Source organism: Engraulis encrasicolus, chromosome 16 (genome assembly GCF_034702125.1).
Source record: "Engraulis encrasicolus isolate BLACKSEA-1 chromosome 16, IST_EnEncr_1.0, whole genome shotgun sequence".
Lineage (NCBI taxonomy): Eukaryota > Metazoa > Chordata > Actinopteri > Clupeiformes > Engraulidae > Engraulis > Engraulis encrasicolus.
In genome coordinates this window covers 9,399,353-9,425,483 of record NC_085872.1, presented here as the reverse complement: position 1 = coordinate 9,425,483, position 26,131 = coordinate 9,399,353, and the positions used below count along the sequence as shown (strand labels likewise).

At 44.5% G+C, this 26,131-nt stretch overlaps 2 protein-coding genes across 3 annotated transcripts; one reads left to right on the top strand and one right to left on the bottom strand.

Moving 5' to 3' along the window:
* Nucleotides 1–13,495: 13,495 nt before the first annotated feature.
* Nucleotides 13,496–19,319, top strand: LOC134465095 (retrotransposon-like protein 1). 2 transcript variants are annotated; one of them, XM_063218538.1, is made up of 7 exons: nucleotides 13,496–13,586; nucleotides 14,960–15,066; nucleotides 15,863–15,894; nucleotides 16,191–16,260; nucleotides 16,596–16,733; nucleotides 17,044–17,141; nucleotides 17,970–19,319. In XM_063218538.1, exons 2-7 carry the CDS (start codon nucleotides 14,967–14,969, stop codon nucleotides 18,402–18,404), a joined length of 873 nt encoding a protein of 290 aa, XP_063074608.1. In that variant the 5' UTR covers nucleotides 13,496–13,586; nucleotides 14,960–14,966; the 3' UTR covers nucleotides 18,405–19,319. The 2 variants fall into 2 exon arrangements, with proteins under 2 accessions (XP_063074608.1, XP_063074607.1); XM_063218537.1 differs by lacking the exon at nucleotides 13,496–13,586 and adding an exon at nucleotides 14,271–14,381.
* A 41-nt stretch (nucleotides 19,320–19,360) lies between these two features.
* On the bottom strand, nucleotides 19,361–26,079 carry sf3a2 (splicing factor 3a, subunit 2). Its single transcript, XM_063218536.1, has 8 exons — nucleotides 25,999–26,079; nucleotides 22,842–23,093; nucleotides 22,416–22,462; nucleotides 22,197–22,306; nucleotides 21,900–21,949; nucleotides 21,493–21,633; nucleotides 20,806–20,874; nucleotides 19,361–20,336 (listed from the first exon to the last, which is right to left on the bottom strand). The coding sequence occupies exons 2-8, from the start codon at nucleotides 23,037–23,039 to the stop codon at nucleotides 20,025–20,027; spliced, it is 927 nt and encodes a 308-aa protein (XP_063074606.1). The 5' UTR covers nucleotides 23,040–23,093; nucleotides 25,999–26,079; the 3' UTR covers nucleotides 19,361–20,024.
* Between the last annotated feature and the right edge of the window lie 52 nt (nucleotides 26,080–26,131).

Sequence of the window (26,131 nt, the reverse complement as noted above, 5' to 3'; positions counted from 1 at the left end):
CCTGCCCGTATACCGCAGCTGCTTTTCTCTGTAATAATAAAATAAACGCCCGCACGCACGCACGCACACACACACACACACACACACACACACACACACACACACACACACACACACACACACACACACACACACACACACACACACACACACACACACACACAGCAATAATAATAATAATAATAATAATTGTATTTGTATAGCACTGTGTCATACAAGGCATGTAACTCAAAGTGCTTAACAAATGAAAAAAAAACATTGTTAGAGATAGATTTAAAAGGAGAGGTATAGAGGAGAGGCAGAAAAAGCAGGAAGGCAGAGGAAGAAGAGATAGACAGAGAATGTAGAGTCATAAGGTCAACGTAGGATAGGACCAGGATTCTTAGATGTGTAAGGTCCATAGTGGCTGGGCCTATCATAAGTCATAGATAGTCACACAGAGATTGGGCGCTCAGGTGCGGCCCCTGGTGGCATCAGGGGTGAGGAAAAACTCCCTTTCGCTTGATTCATTCTTGACAATTTATCTTGCTTTTTCTCCATTTGTCCGTTCATGTCTCGCAATTACTGTTGGGAAAGTTACTCAAAAACTGTAATGCACTACTTATTACATGTTACTGTCATTTAAAAGTAATGCCTTACATTACAACATTACTTTTTTGTAAAAGTAAGGCATTACACTACTTTTGCATTACTTTTAGTTACTTTAGCCAAAATGACTGGAAATAAGGATTTGGCAATCTACAGTGCAAATCTTTGAGGTGGCATGACTTTCACCTGCCATCCACAAGTCGTTGGAAGCCTGCAGACTGAAAACCAACATTTTCAGGAATTGCGTCTTACCCAAATACAATAAGGCCTAAGAAAAATAAAAATTTGGTTCCGGTTGGTTGTCAGGTTTGGTCATCGTCCGGCGTCCGGTCAGATTTTTTTTTTTATTTCCATTTTTTTTTTCAATTTCTTTTTTTTTTTATGTCCGACCCCCCAACCCCCCACATGCGGCAGATTTTGTCATAAACGTTGTTGAACAATGCCAAGAACGATAGTGGAGTTGAGGCTTGATAAATACAGCTGAAGCTACAATGAAATATAATCAAGTCAAGTCAAGTCAAGTAGGTTTTATTGTCAATTTCTTTACATGCACTGGTCATACAAAGAATTTGAAATTACATTTCTTGCTTTCCCATACAGACATAGACTAATTAAGGTAAGGACATAGACAGTATAGACATAGACAGTACTTATACATGGACTTAAGACAGTGGACATAGACAGTGCTCATACAGACATTTAAAGTGCAAGACTGGACAACAGAAGACTTGTAGAGGACATACATTAAGAGGTATTTGTTGTGCTTTTGTGCTTTTCCTAAAAAAGTCCTTTATAGCGTTCTGACATGGTAATAGTAGCATTTTGAAGAAAATAAATATATAAAAAAGGTCTGTCAAGTACACCAGCAGCAGTGTGTGTGTGTGTGTGTGTGTGTGTGTGTGTGTGTGTGTGTGTGTGTGTGTGTGTGTGTATGTTTTTAGTGCAGGTAGAAGGTGCGGTGTGCGTCTTGTGTGTGTGTTCGTGTGTCTGTGTGTGTGTGTGTGTGTGTGTGTGTGTGTGTGTGTGTGTGTGTGTGTGTGTGTGTGTGTGTGTGTGTGTGTGTGTGTGTGTGTGTGTGTGTGTGTGTGTGTGTGTGTGTGTGTGTCAGTGTGTGTATGTTTGGGTTTAGTGCAGAAAGTGCAGTGTGCTTGTGTGTGTGTGTGTGTGTGTGTGTGTGTGTGTGTGTGTGTGTGTGTGTGCATGTTTTGAGTTAGTGCAGGTTGAAAGTTCAGTCACAAGTATAGTAGTGCAGGTGGAATGTTCAGTCGCAGATATGGTGGTGGGGATGGGGGGGGGGGGTTTGTCAGTGGCCTTGCTGGCTAGAGGCTGACAGTGGGGGGGGGGGGTTGTCAGTGGCCTTGCTGGCTAGAGGCTGACAGTGGAGGGAGAGTGGGTTGAGTGTTCAGCATCTTGATCGCTTGGTGCATTGTGCTGCTCGCCAGCCGGGGTGGTACGGGAACGGAGGCGCATGTACCTCTTTTCCAGAGGGCAGGGGGCTGAACAGTTTGTGTGCAGGGTGGCTTGTGTCTTTGATGATCATCAGTGCTTTCCGGGTGAGGCGTGTGGTGTAAATGTCCTGCAGGGAGGGGAGTGGTACTCCAATGATCTTCTTCGCTGTGTTCACAACACGCTGGAGTGTCTTCCTGTTTTTCTCCGTGCAGCTTCCTCCCCACACTGTGATGCAGTTGGACACGACGCTCTCTATGGTTCCTCTGTTGTCATGATGGAGGGTGTAGCACTTGCCTTCTTTAGTTTGCGCAGGAAGTAGAGACGCTGATGGGCCTTCTTCGCCAGTGATGTAGTGTTGGTGGTCCAAGAGAGGTCGTCGCTGATGTGCACTCCAAGGAACTTGGTGCTGCTCACTCTCTCCACAGCATCGCCGTCGATGGTCAGTGGTGGCAGTTGTTTTTGGACCCTTTGGAAGTTGACAACAATCTCCTTGGTCTTGGTTGACATTCAGCAGGAGGTTGTTGTCCTTTGCACCATCTGGCCAGCATGTCTACTTCTTCTCTGTAGTGAGTCTCATCGCCCTTGGTGATGAGGCCCACCAGTGTTGTATCATCCGCAAACTTCACTAGATGGTTAGTGCTGTGGGTCGTTGTGCAGTCGTGTGTCAGCAGCGTGAACAGCAGGGGGCTGAGAACACAACCTTGCGGAGCCCCGTGCCTCGGGTCAGGGTGCTCGAGGTGTTGTTCCCTACCCGTACTGCTTGTGGTCTTTGCATCAGGAAGTCCAGCAGCCAGTTGCAGAGGGAGGTGCTGAAACCTAGTTTGTCCAGTTTTCTGATGAGTTGTTGTGGTATTATGGTATTGAATGCTGAACTGAAGTCACTGAACAGCATTCTCACATATGAGTCTTTATTGTCCAAGTGGGGTGAGGGCTGGATGGAGGGCAGAGCAAATTGCATCCTCCGTGGATCGCTTGGCTCGGTATGCGAAACTGGTAGGGGTCTAGGGTGGGGGTAGTAGGGTGGCTTTGATGTGTGACAGGACTAGCCGTTCGAAGCACTTCATGATTATGGGCGTCAGTGCTACAGGACGGTAGTCATTGAAGCATGATGGTGATGATTTCCTCGGCACAGGTATGATGGTAGCAGCTTTGAAAAGTGATGGGATGACTGCTTGCTCCAGAGAGATGTTAAAGATGTCTGTGAAGACATCCTTCAGCTCTTCTGCACAATCCTTCAACACTCGGCCTGGTATGTTGTCTGGGCCAGCTGCTTTGCGTGGGTTGATGGTGGCCAGTGTCCTCTTAACACTGGCAGAGGACAGGTAAAGGGGTTGATCATGGGGGGGAGGGGGAGTTTTCTGTGGGTGAGTGTCATTTTGTGCTTCAAAGCGGGCAAAGAAACTGTTCAGATCGTTTAGCAGAGAGGTGTTGTTGTCACAGCTTCGTGGTGCAGGCTTATAGTCCGTGATGGCCTGTATGCCCTGCCACAGGCTCTGTGCATCTCTGCTGTCTTTGAAGTGTGTTGTTATTTTGTCTGAGTATTCCTTTTTTGCTTTCCTGATGCCCTGGGACAGGTTAGCCCTTGCTGTCTTTAGGCCAGCTACGTCTCCTGCTCTGAAGGCTTTGTCTCTGGCCCTCAGCAGTCGGTGAACGTCTCCTGTGAACCATGGCTTCTGGTAATAAGCATAATAATAATAATAAGCATTAATGAGCCAAGAGGCCTATAATATTTTATTTCAAATTGATTTATTTCAAGTTTTGTAATGTTTAGTTGAACAAAAGTGAGGGAGGTGCAAAATACTCATCCCCCCCGTCGGATAGCCTACCCTGCCGTGTCCCTGTCTCTTGCGAATGGGATGCATCCCCTCCTTTCCTGACTAATTTGGTGGTGCTATGGCACCTCTTCAAATCGTCAAATTGTTTGTAGGCTACTGTTTTTCGACGTGGAAAGCGGTTTGGGTTTCAAGTACAGTGTGCATTTAACTTTATGTTCTTTGCGTCCTTATTTTCAATGGCGTCAAAGTAGTGGGCATATACCCATCTTGAAAACGAGCAAGCTGGATCTTCTGGATCGGTCATCCTTTGTCAGCCTGCCATTTTGAGAGACGAAGCGTGAAAGAGGAAGCAATGTTCTGCGTGAAACTTCAAAATCTGTGCGTGGACGTAGGCTATCGTAGGCAATAGCTGATCTTGCGGTGTTCCACGAACATTGTATAAAGAAAACAAAATACCCATACAAAATTTAGGTGAAAAAAATGCGTTGAAATGTGCAAGTTACTTGCATTGTAAAGAGGACATATTACCGGTTTTTCCCCTGTAATCAGTTACATTACTGCGTTACTCAAAAAGGTAATGCATTACAGTAATTAGTTACTTTTGTAACGAGTTACTCCCAACACTGCTCGCAATCACACCTCAACAACCCAACCAACAACAAACAGCAATAGCAGCCAATCGACACATTTGCACATGATTTATAACGAGGCCTTGGCCCTAACGAGTTCTTAATTACAGATGTGGTCTATGCCAGTGTTTCTAAACTGGTGGGTCGGGACCCAAAAGTGTTTGTGTGTGTGTGTGTGTGTGTGTGGGGGGGGGGGGGTTGGGTCATGGGTTAGCCCTACGTTAAGCCCCCCACATTTGGGCTTGCATGCCCACCCACGGGGACCCTAGTTCGAGTCCAGACGGGGTCATTTCCCGATCCTCCCTTGTCTCTCTGTCCCATTCGTTTCCTGTCACCATCTTTGACTGTCCTGTCAAATAAAGGCAAATAAATAAAATGGGTAACACTTTCCAATAAGGGTACATGAATAAGGTATGGAGTGACCCTTTTATTGCCAGTCTCAAACTTGAACCAAGATGCGGTATTAAATAAATGACTGTATGTCGAAGAGTGAGTGAAAAACGTGGTTAATACTCCTCTCCACTAGTTGAAAGACATGTTGCATAGAAGCACACAATGAAATGTTGATGCATATTACCAAATGCATGGATATATTTTTGATAGATTGAAGATTTCAATGGCGCAGCGACAAAATATTGGGTTACAACGTAATGACCTTGAAAAATTGTGGGTCCCTGCTCCCAGCACTAATCCAGAACTCAAGGTCTAAGCAATCATTCATCTCAGCGTCTACTCTGCTCTGTCCCGATACACTTTTGCAAGGTTATGCCGAGATGTCTTCTTTTTTTCCCAGGATGCTCTGAGGTTCGATCTTGAAGGGCCAGATAGGGTGCAACTGACAGGATGACAGGTCTGACTGATTTGTATGCACCAAAGATTTCTTTATACTTCCCTTGCTCGCACACGTACATGCACACGTACACACACACACACACACACATACACACACACACACACACACACACACACACACACACACACACACACACACACACACGCACACGCACACGCACACGCGCACACACACGCACACGCACACACACAAACGCACACACCCGCACGCACACACAAACACTCCCTCTGTCCCTCTCTCTCTTTCTCTCTCTCTTTCTACAGTTAACTGTGTGTAGAGTTAAACAATGTATTTAAACAGTTTTTTTGCAATGTATTTAAATAGTTTTGCTTATTTGGTGCGAGGCTGTTGTATTTATGTGAAGAGTCTGTGTGAAAGTTGAAAAAAAATGTATTTGCGATCAGAAAAAAAACCCTGTAAATCCAGGCCTGCCAAAAATGCTGTCCTCCTGGGCCTGTCTGCTCCCTATCATTCAGCACTAGCACCAGCACCAGCTCCATCAGAACAGTAGACAAGACTGGATCAGCTTTTGAGGCACATCTGATTTTTTTTTGTAATGAAACAGATCCACGGACTGCTTCAATGAGACTACTGGCATCCTTGAAATGATATGGTGAGTTATCTCCTCTGTGATTACGGAGAGGATAAAGGATGAAGGATTTTGGAAAGGAACAGATTCCTTGCTGAAAGGACAAAGTGTCCATGGATGACTTTGAAGAGTCCAAAGGATTCTGAGAGGGAAAACATGACAAAAACATATTGTATCCTCTGTCTGTGTGTCTGTATGTTTGTGTTGTTACTGTAGTAACACATTCATATCATCCTGAGGATGTGTATGTTTGTGTGCATGTGCATGTGCATGTGCGTGTGCGTGTGCTTGTGCGGGTGTGTGCGTGTGCGTGTGTGTGTGTGTGTGTGCGCACGTGTCCGTGTGCGTATGTCTTCATGTTTTCCGAGCTTTGGTTTGGGGATGATGGACGGGTCCTCACACAGAAGTAGACGTGAGCGCTCATCTGCCCAAGGGGTTGGATCAGCTCAAGAGCATCCTCTCAATCCCTCTTTCCTCCACAGCTACCCGACTGTCAGGTGTTGTGTGTGTGTGTGTGTGTGTGTGTGTGTGTGTGTGTGTGTGTGTGTGTGTGTGTGTGTGTGTGTGTGTGTGTGTGTGTGTGTGTGTGTGTGTGTGTGTGTGTGTGTGTGTGTGTACGACATTAATCAAAACGTATCAGAAAATGAAAGTCCTAAACCAAGGCAAAAGAACACACAGAGCAGAGAGAGAGAGAGAGAGAGAGAGAGAGAGAGAGAGAGAGAGAGAGAGAGATGCATTTGAACACACAAAAACTCTTCCCAAGTTCATCTGAAGAGCACCAGTCTGTTCCCTGTCTAGCACTCGCTCAAGAGAATCCTTTGTTACAAGCCCGCCCAGTAACAGTGTATCTCCAAGCAGGCTCCAGTGTTCATTCCACTCTCTGTTGATCAAATATGCTCTCTGGGCTTTGGCGCAAACCATAGACGAGAATGAAAAGACCCCCTTGCTTTGTATTGCACAGATGTGTTTCGGTGTCTGTTCTTTTCAGTGTGTGTTCCCACCACTGATTTTATATTAGAATTTACTCTCACTGGTTCCCACCCAGCAACTGTGTGCACCCTGTCTTGACATGCATTCCACATCCCTGCCCACATGAGGTGCATCTGCCTGTGTAGAGCAGGGGTGGGGAACCTGTGTCTCGAGGGCCGTTTATGGCCCTTTGAGGGCGTCTTATACGGGCCCTAACATAATTTTAATGTTGTGCAGTTTCACATGAAATATGGCGTGCTTTGAGAAGAAATGTTATAAATTACATTTGCGATACTGTACGAGTAAGTTATATTTTCAGGGGACCTAGTGAAGTTGGATTCTGTTGTAAAGGTGGCAGCCTTCAATATAGGCCTAAATGACAGGGGGAAATCATGCTTTGTGTTCATGGTACAGCCCTTGGAGGACTTTATAGAATTTGAAGTGGCCCTTCGAAAAAAAGGTTTCTCATCCCTCGTGTAGAGGCATGTAGACCATGCAAACATGGCTAACACTGGGTAGTAAGAGTCTTACGTGTGGGTCTCTGAGGTAAGCACAGTTGATGGGTGTGTTAGTGTTCACAAATCTAGGTCAGAACAATCTTGAACAATAACGCTATATATACATGTGATAACGCTAATGACAATACATTGTCATTGCTGTCTATCTGCATGAAAGCAAGGAGGATCACAGTGCCAACAGCCACGAGTGCAAATGCTGGGAGAATAAGAGGCAGGGAGGAGGCAGCGGAGGATCCAGCTGAGCTTGCTCCGTCAGCCTTTGAAAAGCAGATCCATCAGGATGATTCATTCCTGCTTTACTAAGAAGCGTCTCTCACAGCTGATCTGCATGGCAGTGAATGGAACAGCAGAATGTCTTCATACCGCTTTTCTCCACCCATCTCCACCTCCCTCCTCCCTCCTCGCCACCTCTCACTTCATCCTGCTCTGCAACACACAAACACACTGACACATAGACGCACGCACGCACGCACGCACACACACACGCACGCACGCCGCACGCACGCACGCACACACGCACACACGCACACACACAAACAAACAATAGGCCTACATTACTCACTCCCAGACTTCTTTGTCTACTATTTCTGCATGAACATGAAAAGGCTGCCGGAATATATATTCCTGTCTTTAGCTGTTTACAAACTGGTGAGAATGGCGCACAAGTGCCAGGTTTGCTTACAGGTTTACCAGACAAAGACCCACATTCATACAGTGTATTTTATGCAATGTGATCCCATGTGACACTGATAAACTTGTTGATGTCTGTGTTATGGATGTATTATATTCCACTGATTAGCCAAGTAGAGAATTAGCCAAGCAACCAGTTAGTCTGGCCTTCAGCCAACCTACCCACAGATCACTTAACCTAGTCGTCATCCCACAAGCCAACTACAGTAGCCAACCAGCCAGCCTGCGAGCTAGCCATGCAAACAAAGGAACCAGAGCCCTGCTTAACAGCCTGGAAAATCCGAGAGTGTTAATTGTGCACGCAGCAAATGCACACAGCGGTTTATTCAGGACGTATCCGCCTTAATTATGTGGGCTGTGAGCAAACGCGTGTGGATATGTGGCACTGACTCAAAACAAAATGTCCTTGAGGGTTGACAAAATCCATGATGACAAAGTAAGCCGTGAAACAATGCATGTCAACCAACAAAGGTCACATAATCTGGCTGTAGTTGCATAAGCATCCTATCCCTGAGAGAGAAAAAGGACACGTCACAGGCAGCACAGCCCAGAAGTGAAGACTACATTCTGCATATTCTGTGCTCTAAGAACTGCCATCTACACTCTAAATTCGGTGTTCTTCTCCTTATTTTCCTCCAGGATGGGGTAGGGACGGGTGCAGCAGGAATGAAGAGAATCAAAAGAATGGTGCACAGTAAATGTTGTGGTGTTAATTCAACACTTACAGAGTTCATTTAAGTCCAAATGGACTCAAATGAACTCTCTAAGTGTTAAATGAGCACTTCCGAATTTACTGTGTGGCATGCTGTAATAGTCATTTACCACATAGTACTTCAATACTATGCGTTGTACTATGACATACCAGAGGGCCTTTAGCAATACACTATACGACTTTGTCATTGCCATTTATAACGCTGTGTCTTAACGGGTTAAGGGCTTCATACTGGGCAAGAAGGGCTGTGCCTATCAGACAGGAGAAGCATTTTTACCAAGCAGGCAATGTTTTTGGTCTGTCTGTTTGTCTGTTTGTTTGTTTGTTTGCCTGTCAGCAGGATAACTCAAAAACTAATCAACGGATTTTGACGAAACTTTGTGGAGTTGTTGGTAATGACCCAAGGAACAAGTGATTGAATTCTGGTGGTGATCCGGATCACAAACCGGAACCAGGACCTTTTTAAAGATTCTTCACCAGTGCTGGCCTATAATCACAAATTGAATTGCGGGACAAGGCAAAACATTCCAGTTTCTAACTCCACAAAAAGAAGGCAGAAAGACTTGAAAATAGGGTGTAACATAGTCAAATGTTCTATCAAGCAGCTTCCTTGGCGGAGGTCTGCACTCTAGTTTAACATCTGAGACTACTACAGAGGGCTGAGATTTATCAGCAAACCCACACATTCTAGTTACGTTGGTGACAAGCACAAATGTTAAAGAGGGAAAAAGAATGGTTTGTATGTATACTCGGAGGCAGCTCTTATAAGTAAACATAAGAAAAGCTGGATTCGGTGTGTTGACACGGCAACACCGAGGGTAGTGGGAGGAGATCATAGGCTTTGGTGTTGGGAACTCGAGTTGTGCACTCTGCCAAGGGTGTTGCAGGTATTAAAACAACCTGTTCAAGGATGTGTTAAAACACTAAAGACATCAATCATCAGGCTGCAGCCTCAGATCCTGGCTCTACACAAAATGGCTCACATTTTTATGACACCAAAAAGGAACGAACTGACATGCAGAAGCTTACCGTGGATTTTTTTTAAGTTTTAAATTACTGTGTGTTTAATTAACTGTAGTGCGGACACACACACACACACACACACACACGCACACACACACACACACACACACACACACACACACACACACACACACACACACACACACACACACACACACACACACACACACACACACACACACACGACGACAACTGAGTGTTAAATTACTCTGTGATTGATTAAAGAATCCAATCTTCTCCCTGCGTGCAAACAAATTGCCAGCAGGCTGCCAGTAACAGTTTTACGAACAAGGCCAAAAGACCTCTGCGCTTTAACAATTAACATGGGCAATTTGCCTGCCTGGCTTACCTGCCCCAGAAACATATTTCATTTAGAGGGCATGTAGCACTCTATGTGTGTTATCCTACCACCCCAGGCAAGGTTCTGGGTGTCCTTCACAGAGGAAAGAGTTACAAACTATTAGGAGGCAGAGAGAGAGAGAGAGAGAGAGAGAGATAGAGAGAGAGATAGAGAGAGATAGAGACAGAGAGAGAGAGAGAGAGAGAGAGAGAGAGAGAGAGAGAGAGAGAGAGAGAGAGAGAGATAGAGAGAGAGAGAAAGAGAGATAGAGAGAGAGATAGAGACAGAGACAGACACAAAGACTGAGAGAATGAGAGAGACAGGACAAGTTCCCCTTTCCGTCAGTGCAGCACAGCGTGGTGGTACGTTGTGGAGCCGAGCCGGAACGCACAAGACTGTATGTGGGGCGAAGAGGTGCCCCTATGCTTGCCCATTTTCACACCCTAGCACTGCAGAAATACAGGGGGTGGGGGGGTTGTCAAGTCACTTTTCCCGAACCTTCCAAGACCTGAGTGAGGGAGGCACCTCCAACAATAACGGGAGGAATGGTTGTGGAAAAAGCCAGGGAGAGAGGGGGTGGGGGTAAGGGGAAGGAGAGGAAGGAGGCAGGGCAGTAGAGATAGAGAGGAAACATGCAATGGATTGGGGGAGGGAAAAAGAGAAATGTAAGGAGCTATGGGGAAGGAAAATTAAGAGAACGACGGAATGAAGGGATGAAGAGAGACAGGCACAGGGATGAAAAGAGAGGGGAAAAAAAGAATAAACAGAAAGGCCCTTACTCATCCTCTATCAGCTCTCTCCACTGGGGATGTTGTTTTTTTTGTCTTTGTCTCTAACAGATGAGGTGTTAAATTATGCTGCCAACGCAGGCAGAGCTTTGCCACGCTTGCGAGCTGTGAAGCGCTTTGCACTCATGGCACTAAGCCAGGTTACAATTCACCGGCAAAATGAACGCGGATGAAAAACAATTATGTACTTCAAGAATGGGCGAGAGAGAGAGGGAGAGAGAGAGAGAGAGAGAGAGTGTGTGTGTGTGCTGTGTGACATTTCGCAGGCGTGTTGCGCACAATTTTCAGGTCATTTCATGCTAATAGGCTGCCGCTGGTTGAGTTGAGCTCTGTGCTGAATGTCCCTTTTGGATTTTAATGCAGGGGCTTCACCAGCGGAATGAGCTGTGATGATCACTGGCTTCCGGAATGTTCCAACCAGAACACATGAAGAGGCTTGAGGCGGTGGACAGATGAAGGCTCTACCTTTGGCCTGCTCTGCTCAGATGGGCTGCTGGTTTTTATGCTGGCTGAGGATGTGTGGGAATGGAAATACAACACAATACAATACAACATGTAGGCCTATTTATATAGCGCAGTATCACAATTATGAAGTTGAATTCAAAGCACTTTCAAAGTACACATAGGCTACACACATAGACTAGTCTACACATTCCACATTCACACACCAGCTCACATTTTTCCATTTCCAACAAAGATAAGCCACAAAATGAGGTCTCATTGAATAAAGAACTGTCAGTGAGTGCAGTCACATGGCATTTAAGCCATGAAAAGGTTATAGCTTATTGAAGTCATACATGAAGTGGGAAAGTATTTTTTTCTATCTGAATTAATGACTGAGTCCGCAAATGCAACCATGACCTTTTTGTCCTTGATCGGTGATCAGTGATCGGTGGTGCTTACCGGGGCCAGCTGACAGCCTTCCGACTCTTAAAGAAAAGGGTGGCCTGTTATTCAGTAGGGTGCCATTCACACTGACCTTTGGCTTCATGCTGTGTGTGTGCAAGGATTGTGCACTCACATGTTCCAGGTGCTTCAGGGGTATTTCTTTAGTGTGTACATAGTCAACTAACACCATGTAACCCATTTTTAAATAAACATAATATTTTTTTCTTAATATATTTTTATTGGTCTATTTTTTATCAGTGTTGCTCAGCAGCTGTATTATTATGGAAATATGCTGAGAATAATCACAAAATAACAGCTGCCTTTTTTATATTATGGGCAACAGGTAGCCTAGCTGTCTTCTCCAAAGAGCAGCGTTGTGTTTTGCGCCTCTTCCCCTATTAAGTCATTATGTCTTGGAGCCAGAGCCAGAGCTATTCAGGCTGAAACACGTGAGAAACCTGTCAGCCTGCACAAACATCCTCAACATCATCCTCCGCCATGTTGCCTAGCAACATGCCACAGCTGGTTAGCTCGGCCTTGGCGGCATCTGGACACCACGCTGTTCATAATCAAACGAGAAATTAAATGTTACTGTTGCGTGCTGGGCGCCTTTTTAATAATAATGTTGTTTTGTGTTGTGGCTCGTAGGAGAAATCAACAAAGCTCTCTTTCCCCCTCTAGTGGCCATTTGGCCCTAGCGCAGTCAGCTGTTGAGACAAAGTGAATAAGGATTTTATTGATACTCAATGGGTAATGTAAATAAGGACCTCAATGGTTGCATTAATAAATAGCTCACTTTTAAAGTTGTGAAAACTGTGCTCAAAACAGTAATATCTCATCTATCTCAAAGTAAATGTCTCATCGATTCAATAATTATTGATACCAACACTGTGCTAAGCCAGCCCTCCTTCCATCTCCCTCGCTCTCTCTCACTCTCTCTCTCACTCACGCTCTATCGCTCTCTCGCTCTCTGACACATGCGTGTGCACGCACACACTCACACACACACATACACACATACACACTCACACACAGACACATGTGTCATTGACACAGAGCGAGACAGGCTAAAACCAAAAGAGATTGTGTGTGTGTGTGTGTGTGTGTGTGTGTGTGTGTGTGTGTGTGTGTGTGTGTGTGTGTGTGTGTGTGTGTGTGTGTGTGTGTGTGTGTGTGTGTGTGTGTGTGTGGGTGGTTGAGAGACAGAGAGAGACAGAGAGAGAGAGAGACAGACAGACAGAGAGAGAGAGAGAGAGAGAGAGAGAGAGAGACAGACAGACAGACAGACAGACAGACAGACAGACAGACAGACAGACAGACAGACAGACAGAGAGAGAGACAGACAGACAGACAGACAGACAGGCAGACTGCGACAGAGAGAAACTGTGACAGAGAGAGAGACACTTCTATAGAGAGAGGGAGGGAGAGAGAGAGAGAGAGAGAGAGAGAGAGAGTGATAGAGAGAGAGAGAGATGAGAGACAGAGAGAGACAGACAGGCTATGCATTGAAGCCCTGTCTACTGTAGCTTGAAGGACTCTCTCACCCAGTGCATTGACAGCTTGGCTCAATAAGTCACCAGTCAATGCGTGTTTTGTTTTTTTCTCCCTGCACCCTCTGTCTGCTGCACCTGTGCTTGGCAGTCAGGCATCACAGAGGGTGTAAATGCAAAACCCACCCACCCAACCTAACCCTCCGCCCCCTGAAAGCAACAACCAGCACCAGACAACAGCACAGTCCTCGTCCCCTGCCGAAGGGCTCCTCATGTCCACGCCAGGTAAGCCATGACTCGCACTGGGGGACAGGTCAAAGGTGCTCATTTTTGGGGGGTGTCGGAGCGACAGAGAGAGAGAAAGGCGAAAAGGGGGATGGAGCAAAATAGGGAAGAGAGAACAAAAAAACAAAGGAAAGAGGGTGGACTGAAGAAAGAATTAAAGAGAGAAAAACTGAGAAAATGACATGGATAAGAAGTCACACATCTTCGGCTTGCTTTTTTTCGCGAAACTTGTCATTTGGGCTGCCCGGCATCTCAACTTCTGTGTCGGTATGCTATTTTGAGGGCCGCTGTGGCGTGAGATTAGTTAGCGCCTTCCATCAGGGACTTGCCCGCCTGAGGCGACAGCATACGAGTCCCCTGCCTGACAAACCACGTCTGATGTTTTAATTCATTGCAACAGTGAAGGTCACACTTTACTGAGCGAGATGGCTGCAGTGGAAAACACAGAAGGAGCCAACGCTACTGTTACTGCACTACCTTGCACAGGGTGTGTGTGTGTGTGTGTGTGTGTGTGTGTGTGTGTGTGTGTGTGTGTGTGTGTGTGTGTGTGTGTGTGTGTGTGTGTGTGTGTGTGTGTGTGTGTGTGTGTGTGTGTGTGTGTGTGTGTGTGTGTGTGTGTGTGTGTGTGTGTGTGTGTGTGTGTGTGTGTGTGTGTGTGTGTGTGTGTGCTTGCGAGGGCAGGGGAGCAGGAGGAAATTGATTCTGAGAAATCATTATTTTGGTCATTGGTTGGATAATTGCAAGGTTTGCCAGATGGCTCGTGCATCTGCTTTGATGACTGCAGTTCTATGAAAGGTCAGTATTTGGGTATTTTTAGACACCGGGGGAATTTTTCCTTCCAAATAACCATATTAGCAGAGAGGTGGTAATGAACGTGGCATTTCCTTGGAGATTGCAGAATAGCAAAGTAACCGTCTGTGCAGCAGATGTGGTTGTAAACTGAAGGCTATTCCAAAGGAATACAAATTTTGACCTCTCTTACCCATGCCAACATATTTGTATATAGACGTAGTTGCACTCCGTGTGTGCATTTAGGGGCTTATTGCTTGGTCAAAGTTAACTTAGATTTCATCTGTATTCTGTGTAGAATTAGGACATTTCGTAAACTTTATGCATAGCGTGGTGAAGAAGTATTAATATACAGAAATGTTGGAGATACGACACCAGACCGTTCCCTCTGTAGTGATTTGCATCTAGTTCTTTGTTGTTTTTTTTACCACCAACAGAGGTGGCAAAAGCAAGCGTTTATTTATGGCGTAAGTACAACACTAGCACATGATATTACATAGAGGTTACACCAGTTATTCCATTGTAACTAATGAAGTGGCTAGACGTTATTGAAAAAAACTAAAAAGGAAATTCCCACTCCTCAGGGCGGGGATGGAGGAGAGCACTTTTGAGACTTTCGAAGACGAACTTGGTAGCCCCCTGCAAGAAGCGCCCACTCCTCCTAAACCAATTAGACAGGCACGCAGACCAGGTACAACACAGGAAAACAGTTACACCCCGAACACAAACAGAACATGTCTCTGTCTGCAAACATGATTAGCCAGCTGGCTGACACAAGTTCAAGTGTTATGACTGTTGAGTGAAGCACATATGGAATATAGGCACACGGACACAGACACATACACTTGCTCAAGCGCGCACACACACACAGACACACACACAGACACACACAGACACACACACACACACACACACACACACACACACACACACACACACACACACACACACACACACACACACACACACACACACACACACACACAGGTCAAGGTGTCTTTCAAACAAAGCCTGCCTTGGCCGTTCATGTGAGCAGGGCAGGCATCAGAAAGGCTATTTCAGGAGGAGGTAAAGGCAGTGGTGTCTAATTATACACCAGAATGGCCTGAGCTGACATTGGTTGCATGCTTTTGTATAGTCACCCCAAGCAATAGTAATATGAGCTCCGTCTCTATCAGGAGCCTCTGCATGCTCAGCTCCCGGTACCAACACACAAGCATACACTCACATTTGCGCACGCACACACACATATGCACACGCACACGCACACACACACACACACACACACGCACACGCACACGCACACACACACACACACACACACGCACACGCACACACACACTGTACAGAGAGAGAGAGGGAGAGAGAGAGAGAGAGAGAGAGAGAGAGAGAGAGAGAGAGAGAGAGAGAGAGAGAGAGAGAGAGAGAGAGAGAGAGAGAGAGACTTATTCCTTCTTCTCTCATGCCTGACCTCTATTATTTTTCAGAGATGTATGCACAACAGAGACGAATGAGAGAGGTATGTTATTTGTGTTCTCAATCAAGCCAAGCCCTGCAGCTATCGCAATAGTACGAACATTTTTCATTCATGGTTTATGTTTATAACCAAATGTACGCTAATTCTGTGATCACATTGTGACACACAATGAAGGCGAATTGCATTATTGTTGGTTTTATGAGGTACAAAGCCGACCACAATACAATGACTGTACACCATCCACAGTACATCATGCTGTGCAGAACGGTAATGCCAACCTATTTTTTTTCCTCCTGTAATTGTGGTAATTAACTTCCTTCCTGTCTGGCCACCCACAGGACGCAGCGATTCCTCAGCAAGTTCCTAAAACTATTCCCAGGGAGCCCTCTACCTCCAGAACCAATGCCGGTATGTCATCCCTCTGTGATCCTCTGCCACAGCCAGTATCACATGCATGAAAATGTACATTAATCCTGGTGTCATGTACTAAGGGTACAGACCTGGCACACTATTGAACTTGTGTGATAATGTGATTGGCTTTTTCTAAAGCCTCAACGGGTAAAACACATAGCCTATCAATCATTTAACTGACTGAGTTTATGTTCGTAATGTGTGTGTGTGTGTGTGTGTGTGTGTGTGTGTGTGTGTGTGTGTGTGTGTGTGTGTGTGTGTGTGTGTGTGTGTGTGTGTGTGTGTGTGTGTGTGTGTGTGTGTGTGTGTGTGTGTGTGTTTGCGTGTGTCAGTATCCGGCCTACGCAAGGCGCTGTCTATGCAGAGCCTGGCCCAGGTTGAGGTTCCATTCCAGGGAGTGACACTGAACCGCTGCTTGTTCATAGCCATTACCATACTGGTCATCACATCCGGCTGCCAGAGGCTAAATGGTACGTGATGTCATGTAGGACAACACAACACAGCAATGACCCATAACCATACTAATAATCTTTGATGTAGTGTATACTTGCCTATACCGTATATTCTCTAAATTATGTTTAAGCATTATTCTTTCAGCAAATAAGAAATGTTGCATTATGTTGTTGTCTTGTAGGCCCTATTGTTTGTGTTGTTACCTATGTTTTTTTGTAAGTAACTACATATGGACTGGTGAACATGCCTAGAACAGCAGATGCATCTCCTTAGCATATGTTTTTTTTTAATGCAGAAGTTAACACTGTGGCCATGTTGTAACCCTAGAGACGTTGCGGGGTCGTAAGGACACAGTCGAGGAAGAGGAGGAGAGCGCCCTGAGTCTGAGGCACGGCGGACTGAAGAAGCACCAGCCGGAGCCAGAGGCACGTGAGAACCAAAACACCAACACTTACTTTAATACCTAAGTATTTCTTGGACTTTTGTGCCTTTATTATAAAATGATAGTGAAGGTAAAGGTATAAAAGTAGCCTATAAAAGTGCGCCAGACAGACGTCTTTTTTAGTTTCTTCTTATTGGGCTTTACCCGAATAGAAAATCAGATCACTAATGTGCCATGCTCACACAGGCCTACTGTACATAAGCCCTATATTAGTCAATAAAAAAGTGAATTGTAAATTTGTATATACTGTATAGGCCTACCAAGATAGTAAAGATTTGACAGCAAAGCGGTAGAGAGAGAGAGATGGGAGAGGGTTGAGAAATGACCCAGTCTGGACTTGAGTCTGGGTCTCCATACATAAGGTACAGGCTGGACTTGAGTCTGGGTCTCCATACATAAGGTACAGGCTGGACTTGAACCTGGGTCTCCATACATAAGGTACAGGCTGGACTTGAACCTGGGTCTCCATACATAAGGTACAGATGCTCCATGCAGCGTGCCATAGGACAGGCACTTCTCTTTCACTGCAGTCCTCTTGTGGGGCAGCAACTAGAAACAAACTGAAAGACATTCAAATGCTGAGACAGCCCATCTTTTAATTGGTTGGACTTACTGCTGGAAAGTCTGGGGCTTTGTGTTTTTTTCTGTGTGATTAATTCAATAATTCCTCATGGAATTGTTTTTTTTCTCCTTTGGAGTAGTTGTACCAGTTTAGCACATTAGTTCCCCAAGGTATTATTCTATAGAGAGGTGTAGAATATCACTCTTTATGGCTCTAGCTGTTCTTAAAAAAAAAAATTGTCTGTTTCAGCCCGAGACTTCACTTTGGGACACCTTCTTCTGGTGGATGGACGACGACGATGACGATGACGCAAAAGGCCGCGGGCGGAAGAAGCGAGCTGCCCAGGAGAAGTCCAGCAGGAGCCTGAGACACAAACACCTGGAGGGGAGATCACTGCTGAGGAAGAGCGAAGGTCGTCTGAGCGACAGGCGAAAGAAACGCAGCAGGGGAGAGGAGGAAGAGGACGAAGGGAGAGTGAGGGGGAAGAGAGAACTTAAGAAGAGGGCAAAGAAATTAGAAGAGGAAGAGGAGGAGGAGGAAGATGAGGAAGAGGAGGAGGAGGAGGAGGATGACGAACTAGACGATGAAGAAGAAGAGAAACCCAAAAAGACAAAAAAGGCAAAAGATGCAAAGGAAAAACAAACCAAGCCTAAAGGAAAGGAGAAGAGGAAGAAAAACATGTGAAGATTTGTACAGGAGTGGAAAACCAGATCACTGTGTCCACCTCTGGATTCTGTGACACGGAGGGTGGATTCCAATATGCGGACTCCCGTCCTCGACCTTGCGTTTCGCTGACGCCCGCCCTCCATGGAGAAAACAAATTTTCCATGCTGTCAGCCTAGCTAAGACAACTTTTGGGGGACTATTCTTCACTCACCATACCGATTGCAAATGCAAAAATGACATTGGAATTGCGCTTTTGCGAGATATTGAAATACACTTCCGTCGTCAGTGACGTCATCGCGAGGCCATAAGCATGCAAGGGAGCAAGGGAGGACGGGAGTCTGCATATTAGAATGCACTCAGAGATTCTGAGCTTGCAATATCCCTGTTGATCACTCAGGGCACACTCCACCGCTTTAGTGCTGGTCTTGATGACCTATGGCTTCTGTGTCAGTGGAGTCAGTCCCTGTCCCTGGCTGTGGTTTATAGTCACAGAGAGATCACAACAATCCCAACGTCAGTGACAACATACCAGGGCTGAATTCACTGCACATTAGCATACTGAACATACTTTCTGCCTGTTATCCTGAGGCATTAAGTGTTATTTATCAAAATTGAAAGGTACACATTTCAAGGCCTCAGATATTTCATGACTGGAACGGTTGAATCTCTGGCTAGTAAATTCAAAATAGGCCAATAAGCCATTAGTATTGAATTATTTTTGAGCAAGTGAAATTGTACACTTTCATAGGCAGTACCAATAAATGTAATGCGTCTATCTTCAAAGCTTCATTCACAGTAATAAACACATTTACTAAATATAATTTCCAATTCAACGTCAAAGTGCTGCCAGCTTTTCATGTTTGTGGAACTGCTTTTGTTAAAAAAAAAAATTGTTCAAAAAAAATAAATGTGGACTGGATGAAGAAAAATAAATATTTCTGTATGTAAGATTATTATTACACAACTCACCAAAATAAAACTTTCTTCATTGTTTTAATAATGATAAAAAGTTTTCAGTCTCTTTGGTGAGACCTACATACTATTAAATACAAATTTCCAACAGTAATAAAAACAGAAAAACACATCATGAACATCTTCAAAATAGATTCATTCATCATGTCATACCAGCGTAAAAACAGCAGTCGAGCACTCTTCCGTAGGTTGGGTTATGGGACAGGAAACTCAGCTTCCATTCATTTTCTATGCTGACATCTCCAAACCAAAACCAAAACACTGACTTGGTCAACTACCAAGTGAGCAATGAGCGTGTCCGCTTGCCTCCATGGCTTGCTCTGTCCCTCTTTTTTTTTTTTGAAAAAAGGTTCGCACACTTCTTTGGATTTTTCTTCTTGAAGTTATTTTTTCATCTTTTTATTTATTCATCCATTGGCAATGACGTTTCGACCTCTCGGTCTTCCTCAGATTCAAGAAGAAAAATCCAAAAAAGTGTGCGAACCTTTTTTCCAAAAATACGTAATCTTTTTGTTCAGCACCAGGGATTGTGCACAAGTAACTCTCTACAAGTTGCTCTGTCCCTCTCCCTCTCTAAACTTGAAATGACAAAATAAAGTTGGGAGACAAAGTGATGCCAATGGGCATTGCCAAACAGGGGCACTTTCCTATCCCCCAGTGTCCTCATCAGTTTGATGGTGGTGGGGGCATCCTTCCCGGTCCACCTGTGGGCAATGGGGGTCTCATCATGGGTGGCATGGGAGGCATTCCGTGGTGGCCACGCATCTGGTGTGGCATCGGTGGTGGTCCTGGTGCCCCGGGGGGCAGCGGGGGCATGCGCATCCCGCCCGGTGGAGGAGGGGGCATGGGGTGGTCGTTGGGCGGCCGAGGGTCCATGCTGCTCATGAGAGGGGGCGGCCGCTTCACCCCCATGGGGGGCGCCGGGCCGCCAGGCATGGGAGTCATCTTCTCCATGCGGAAGTGGAACTGCAGGAAGAACTGTAGAGAGGAGGGGAGAGTGGAGGGAAACTGTATTAATGGCAGACGGAAATTCTCACAGCTCACAGCTCCTGTGGTCTGGTGTTTCAAATGAGCAAACAATGCATCTGATTTGTCCAGTGTCAATTTGAAAATAAATAGACACAGTTTACAAGGAACTGTGCAGTAGCAGTAGTAGACGTGACATGAAAATTAACATGAACATTACAGAAAATGTCGGCCAGTGAGCAGCTTTGAATGGAATATCCATTAATTCACTTATGTACAATAGAGAAACTTTCACCGTGCAGCATGCAAATGATATGATGCACAGAAGATGCACAATACAGTACATAGTAGAGAAGGAGACATGTGACAAAATATGACCTTGACTGAGGAATGCAGAAAAGTAACAGCAACATTGACTTTGACTATGCTTTTATATCAATTTCAAAAGTTGTTGCAAAAGCAAATTTAACAGTCAACATACCTGCTTCGTTTCTCTATTCCAATGAGTCCAAAACTTGCTCTCTGCCTTGTCAATCTCTCTGCTAGGAACCTATAATGATAACAAAAGTAATAATGAAGGTTTGCAGCAAATGGTGACATCACATCACTTCAGAACACTATATATAACAATTACATCACCATCACATACAGATGTTTAAGACCATAACTGATTGACTGCCAGCTACTTTAAATTCATGTACGTGTAGAAAGCTGCCATTTTTACACAAATTTGTAGAGATGACTCAAGGCTCAAAAAATGACGACTTGAAATGACTGCTATAGCCGCCAATGGCAGTGAATGAAGTGAACACAAAGCACAGAACTCTGGTCCGGACCAAACAAGCGGACCAAGACCAAGCTGAAAGGTCGGACTCGGTCCGGACCAAAGGACCTTGGTGCTAATCTTTTGGAGGTATGTAAGGGTCTGAATACACCCGCAGTCACTGATATTCCATTAGCTGCTTCACAACAATAATCTGAGACATCCGCCATAATAACAATGGACAAACCAATAACAATCAGACACATTTACCAAAGCAGCAGACAAAACAACAACAGACACATTCACCAAAGCAGCAGACAAAACAACAACAGACACATTCGTCAAAGCAGCAGACAAATTCCAACACCAGACAGACACATTTGCCATAACAGCGGACACACTAACCTTGAAGGCGATGGTCTCGTATGGTTCGGCAGCCAGTAGCAGGTACTGCCAGCGGCGGTCTGGGGGCTCGATGCGCTGCTCATAGGCCGACATGAAGCGATGCCGAGGACCAATGCCCTCTGCTATCTCTGGATAATCAATCTGACAGCAGGAGAGAGACCAGTTATAAAGGGAATAATCAAAACCTGTTGCTAAGTTTAAGTTGTCTAGACTAAGAACCAAACAAAACAAAAAACACTGCACCTTGTCAGATGCAGACCCTAATATAAAATACTCATAATTGCACAGAATATGAAAGTGCTACAGTGAGGAGAGGATTCAATGCAGACTGAAGTGAAGATGCCCATGCTGTTGTCATAGTAGAATGTCAAGACCAACAGTGAGTACCAGTAGTCATGTAAATGTACCTGAAACAGAAGACTCTGCTGGTTACTCTCTGGATCCCTCTGCTTTGTCACTGTTGAAGGGGGAAAAACGGATATTGAGACGAAGAAACAGCACACTGAAGAAGCAACATTCTGCAACTGTGCAATAGTAAAAAATTAACTGTATGCAAGGTGCAACCTCTTTTTGAAAACACGAATTTGATCAAGCACCCTCATAATATGATCAACAACAGCTCTGACCAGTAAATTTGACCCAGTAACTGGACCAATAATAATGTGGTATTGTAGTATGTGAGAGCAAACGATTTTGGAGCCTACCTTTGTATCCCGGTCGCCCAATTTTAACAAACTTCTTGACCTCGACCTTGACCTTTTCAGGTGCAGGCTGTGCAGGAGCTTCTTTCGCCTCTTTGGCTGCTCTCCGAGCCCTAACAAGAACAAAAGAAAATGTATGTGTCGTTATTTCAAGATATGGCCCCTCTAGACCTATAGCCATATAACGTGGTAAATCACTTCGGTGTATGCTTATCCACTTACAAATTGGTCTGATGCTTCTTGCCTTGTGTGTGAGCGAGGTAGCTTCCCTGAAAAGGCAAGCCACAATAAGTACTCAAACAATGCAAAACTCTCACTCACTCACTCACTCACTCACTCACTCACATCCCCCCTCCCATATCTCTGGCCTACTTTGATAACGACTTTATCTTATAAAGCCAGGAGGTGTTTTATTATGCAACAAAACACCTAGATTTAATACCCCCTCGCTCCCCTCCGAATATATTTGAGTGGAAAATCAGCATATTTTCCGTTAAAGAAGCGATCTAGAGACCTCGGGGTTGACTATAAACCTCAAACCACACTACAGCTGCATCTCTCTCTCTCTCTCTCTCTCTCTCTCTCTCTCTCTCTCTCTCTCTCTCTCTCTCTCATACCGGGTGCACCATCACAAAAAGTCATGCTTACCTCATTGTTGTGCAGAGTAAGACAGAGTTTGCATTCATAGGATCCCAAGTGATTTTTCATGAAGTAGGGATCCTTGTTGATATCGATGGTCTCCAACGCCAACTGCCGTAAGCGTTCTCTGCGGTCTCGGTTGCTCTCCGAGGAGGAGGCCACCCCACCACTGCCCGTCTTGCCGCCAGCTCTGTGCTGGAAGTCCATGTTGGCAGCTGGACAACCGCTTCACCAGGAGAACTTCTGTCCACGAAGAACAACCTGCCAATAATACAGCAACCAACAAGGGTTTCGTTGAATGTCCTTACCACAGTAACCATCTAATCTGATTTGCGGTCTCACATCCAAGTTAAGCTTACCATAAATACATGTTTGGAAAAACAGTTACATACATGTGGGAATACGATGCAATAACATAACTGGTGAGGCAAATGTTTAGTAGGCTATGCTTGTGGAGATCAGAAACATACCAGAGAGGTTCTAACGTTATATACTAGGTCGGCACCGTTCATTTAAAATGTCTCTGTAAAATGGTCATCTATTTGTGACAAAGGGAATAAGATCTAAAACAAAATGTGGGACGTTTAGAAGTTGTAACAGTCAGTTACTGATGGTTACCTAACCTAAGGTACAAAGTGTCTAATGGGTCATTTCACGTGAAATCAGACACTTTGGGACCCGACCGACCCGGATTTCAATCATACTTGTTGTGCCTTTTTAGTAGCAAGGTAGCACCCCAGAACTGCATTGGTTTGAATCTGACACTAATATTAAGGGAGAAACAGACTAGGAAAGGCTCACATTTTAGGGTAGGACACTATACATTCAGCCTTGAATATATCAGTCAGTGTTAGTCACAAAAAGATGCCTGTGGTGTTATTTGAAAGCTCTTTTCTGGCTCTACATATTACACAATCAGCTTGGAATACAACAACTCTCAGAATATGAATTATGATAAATTGAAAAATTAAAAATTGAATATCTAAAAAAACTATATTTTAAAATGGCCAGTTCCTTGTCCAAACGTAGCCGGCAATGTCATTAGCAACACCTCAAATTCTGGTGTTCGGTTCTTTATTCATTTCAGACAGAATTTGACTCACAAATATGGCATCATACAGACCACTTACTAATAATATGGTAATACCTATTTACCTATTTACCTTAGTATCACATGACAAAACAAAAACAAAACAAAAATGGTCAGTTTCCATGGTCCCAGGTTTCAGAAACTAAGGCAGATGTCCATTTATACACACCAAATGATGATATGTGAATGTTTGAACATTCCTTCTCTGTGTACCTGTGTCATCTTCCCTTTACCGTACTTTAAAGAGATAATCAATGGCTACACTCATTTTGTACTCTACCAGTGCATTTGAAGCAGCAGCTGTGTCTTTTGTAGATAATGTATAAGTACGTCCCGTTGCAGTTACAGGTTCCACTACCAGAAGCACATCCTGATGATCCATGACAAGTCTACAGGTATCTGGTCTGAAGGGATAAGTGCAGGATGGAGATGGTCCATGAAGATGCAGGAAGTTCAGTTTCACCTCTCCAGTGCTCAGCATACATTCCTCAACACATGCTAGCCACCAGTTGCCATCATATACAGCTACAACATACCCTTTGATGCTTGAAAATGTAACACATTCCTTTACTGAGCTCACTCTTTCAACTCTGCCTTCTCTGAATGCTGAAAATGGCCTAACTTCCACTGTGTCCATTGACAATGGGCAGAAGCTGTGTAGTTTTTGAGTACCTGGAATAGTTCTTGCAGATTCCAACCTTTTCAACAGGTTCTCAGCTTCATGATGGTACATCTCTGTTGTGGCAAACTGGCAATGGATGTTCTTGAGAGAGATGCACCATCATGACGCTGAGAACCTGTTGAAGAGGTTTGAATCTGCAAGAACTATTCCAGGTACTCAAAAACTACACAGCTTCTGCCCATTGTCAATGGACATTAGGCCATTTTCCGCATTCAGAGAAGGAGTTGAAAGAGTGAGCTCAGTAAAGGACTGTGTTACATTTTCAAGCATCAAAGGGTATGTTGTAGCTGTATATGATGGCAACTGGTGGCTAGCATGTGTTAAGGAATGTATGCTGAGCACTGGAGAGGTGAAACTGAACTTCCTGCATCCTCATGGCCCATCTCCATCCTTCACTTTTCCCTTCAGACCAGATAGACTTGTCATGATCATCAGGATGTGCTTCTGGTAGTGGAACCTAACTGCAACGGGACGTACTTATACATTATCTACAAAAGACACAGCTGCTGCTTCAAATGCACTGGTAGAGTACAAAATGAGAGTGTAGCCATTGATTATCTCTTTAAAGTATGGTAAAGGGAAGATGACACAGGTACACAGAGAAGGAATGTTCAAACATTCACATATCATCATTTGGTGTGTATAAATGGACATCTGCCTTAGTTTCTGAAACCTGGGACCATGGAAACTGAACATTTTTGTTTTGTTTTTGTTTTGTCATGTGATGCTACTATGGTATTACCATATTATTAGTAAGTGGTCTGTATGATGCCATATTTGTGAGTCAAATTCTCTCTGAAATGAATAAAGAACCGAACACCAGCATTTGAGGTGTTGCTAATGACATTGCCGGCTACGTTTGGACAAGGAACTGGCCATTTTAAAATATAGTTTTTTTAGATATTCAATTTTTAATTTTTCAATTTATCATTATTCATATTCTGAGAGTTGTTGTATTCCAAGCTGATTGTGTAATATGTAGAGCCAGAAAAGAGCTTTCAAACAATACCACAGGCATCTTTTTGTGACTAACACTGACTGATATATTCAAGGCTGAATGTATAGAATCCTACCCTAAAATGTGAACCTTTCCTAGTCTGTTTCTCCCTTAATATTAGTGTCAGATTCAAACCAATGCAGTTCTGGGGTGCTACCTTGCTACTAAAAAGGCACACCAAGTATGATTGAAATCAGGATCGGTCGGGTCCCAAAGCGTCTGATTTCACGTGAAATGACCCTAATAAATATTCGAAATGAATGGGCGAGTTAGGTAGCTAACTAGCCTGCGTGGTGATGTCTACCTGCAGGTTATAGATAATCATGTGCTTCTTACTATTTGTAAACTAATGTAAGCTCATACTCCAATCCGATGTATGATCAATAAAACAGCTCACCTTGAAAGTTGGAAATATCTGAAAGAAGAGTGGAGGGCAGCTAAGCACCTTTCTCTGCTCACGCTATCAACAACATTGGTCTGCGCATGCCCATTGCCCACCAGGTTCACTTCCTCTTCCGGTTTCTTAAAGC

Coding starts and splice junctions, on each gene's coding strand:
- LOC134465095 (XM_063218538.1), top strand. CDS start 14,967: ATGGAGGAGAGCACTTTTGAGACTTTCGAAGACGAACTTGGTAGCCCC. Junction 16,261..16,595: donor TACCTCCAGAACCAATGCCG/GTATGTCATCCC, acceptor TGCGTGTGTCAG/TATCCGGCCTACGCAAGGCG. Junction 16,734..17,043: donor CGGCTGCCAGAGGCTAAATG/GTACGTGATGTC, acceptor TTGTAACCCTAG/AGACGTTGCGGGGTCGTAAG.
- sf3a2 (XM_063218536.1), bottom strand. CDS start 23,039: ATGGACTTCCAGCACAGAGCTGGCGGCAAGACGGGCAGTGGTGGGGTG. Junction 22,307..22,415: donor AAGAAGCATCAGACCAATTT/GTAAGTGGATAA, acceptor TGTTCTTGTTAG/GGCTCGGAGAGCAGCCAAAG. Junction 20,337..20,805: donor GGAATAGAGAAACGAAGCAG/GTATGTTGACTG, acceptor TCCTCTCTACAG/TTCTTCCTGCAGTTCCACTT.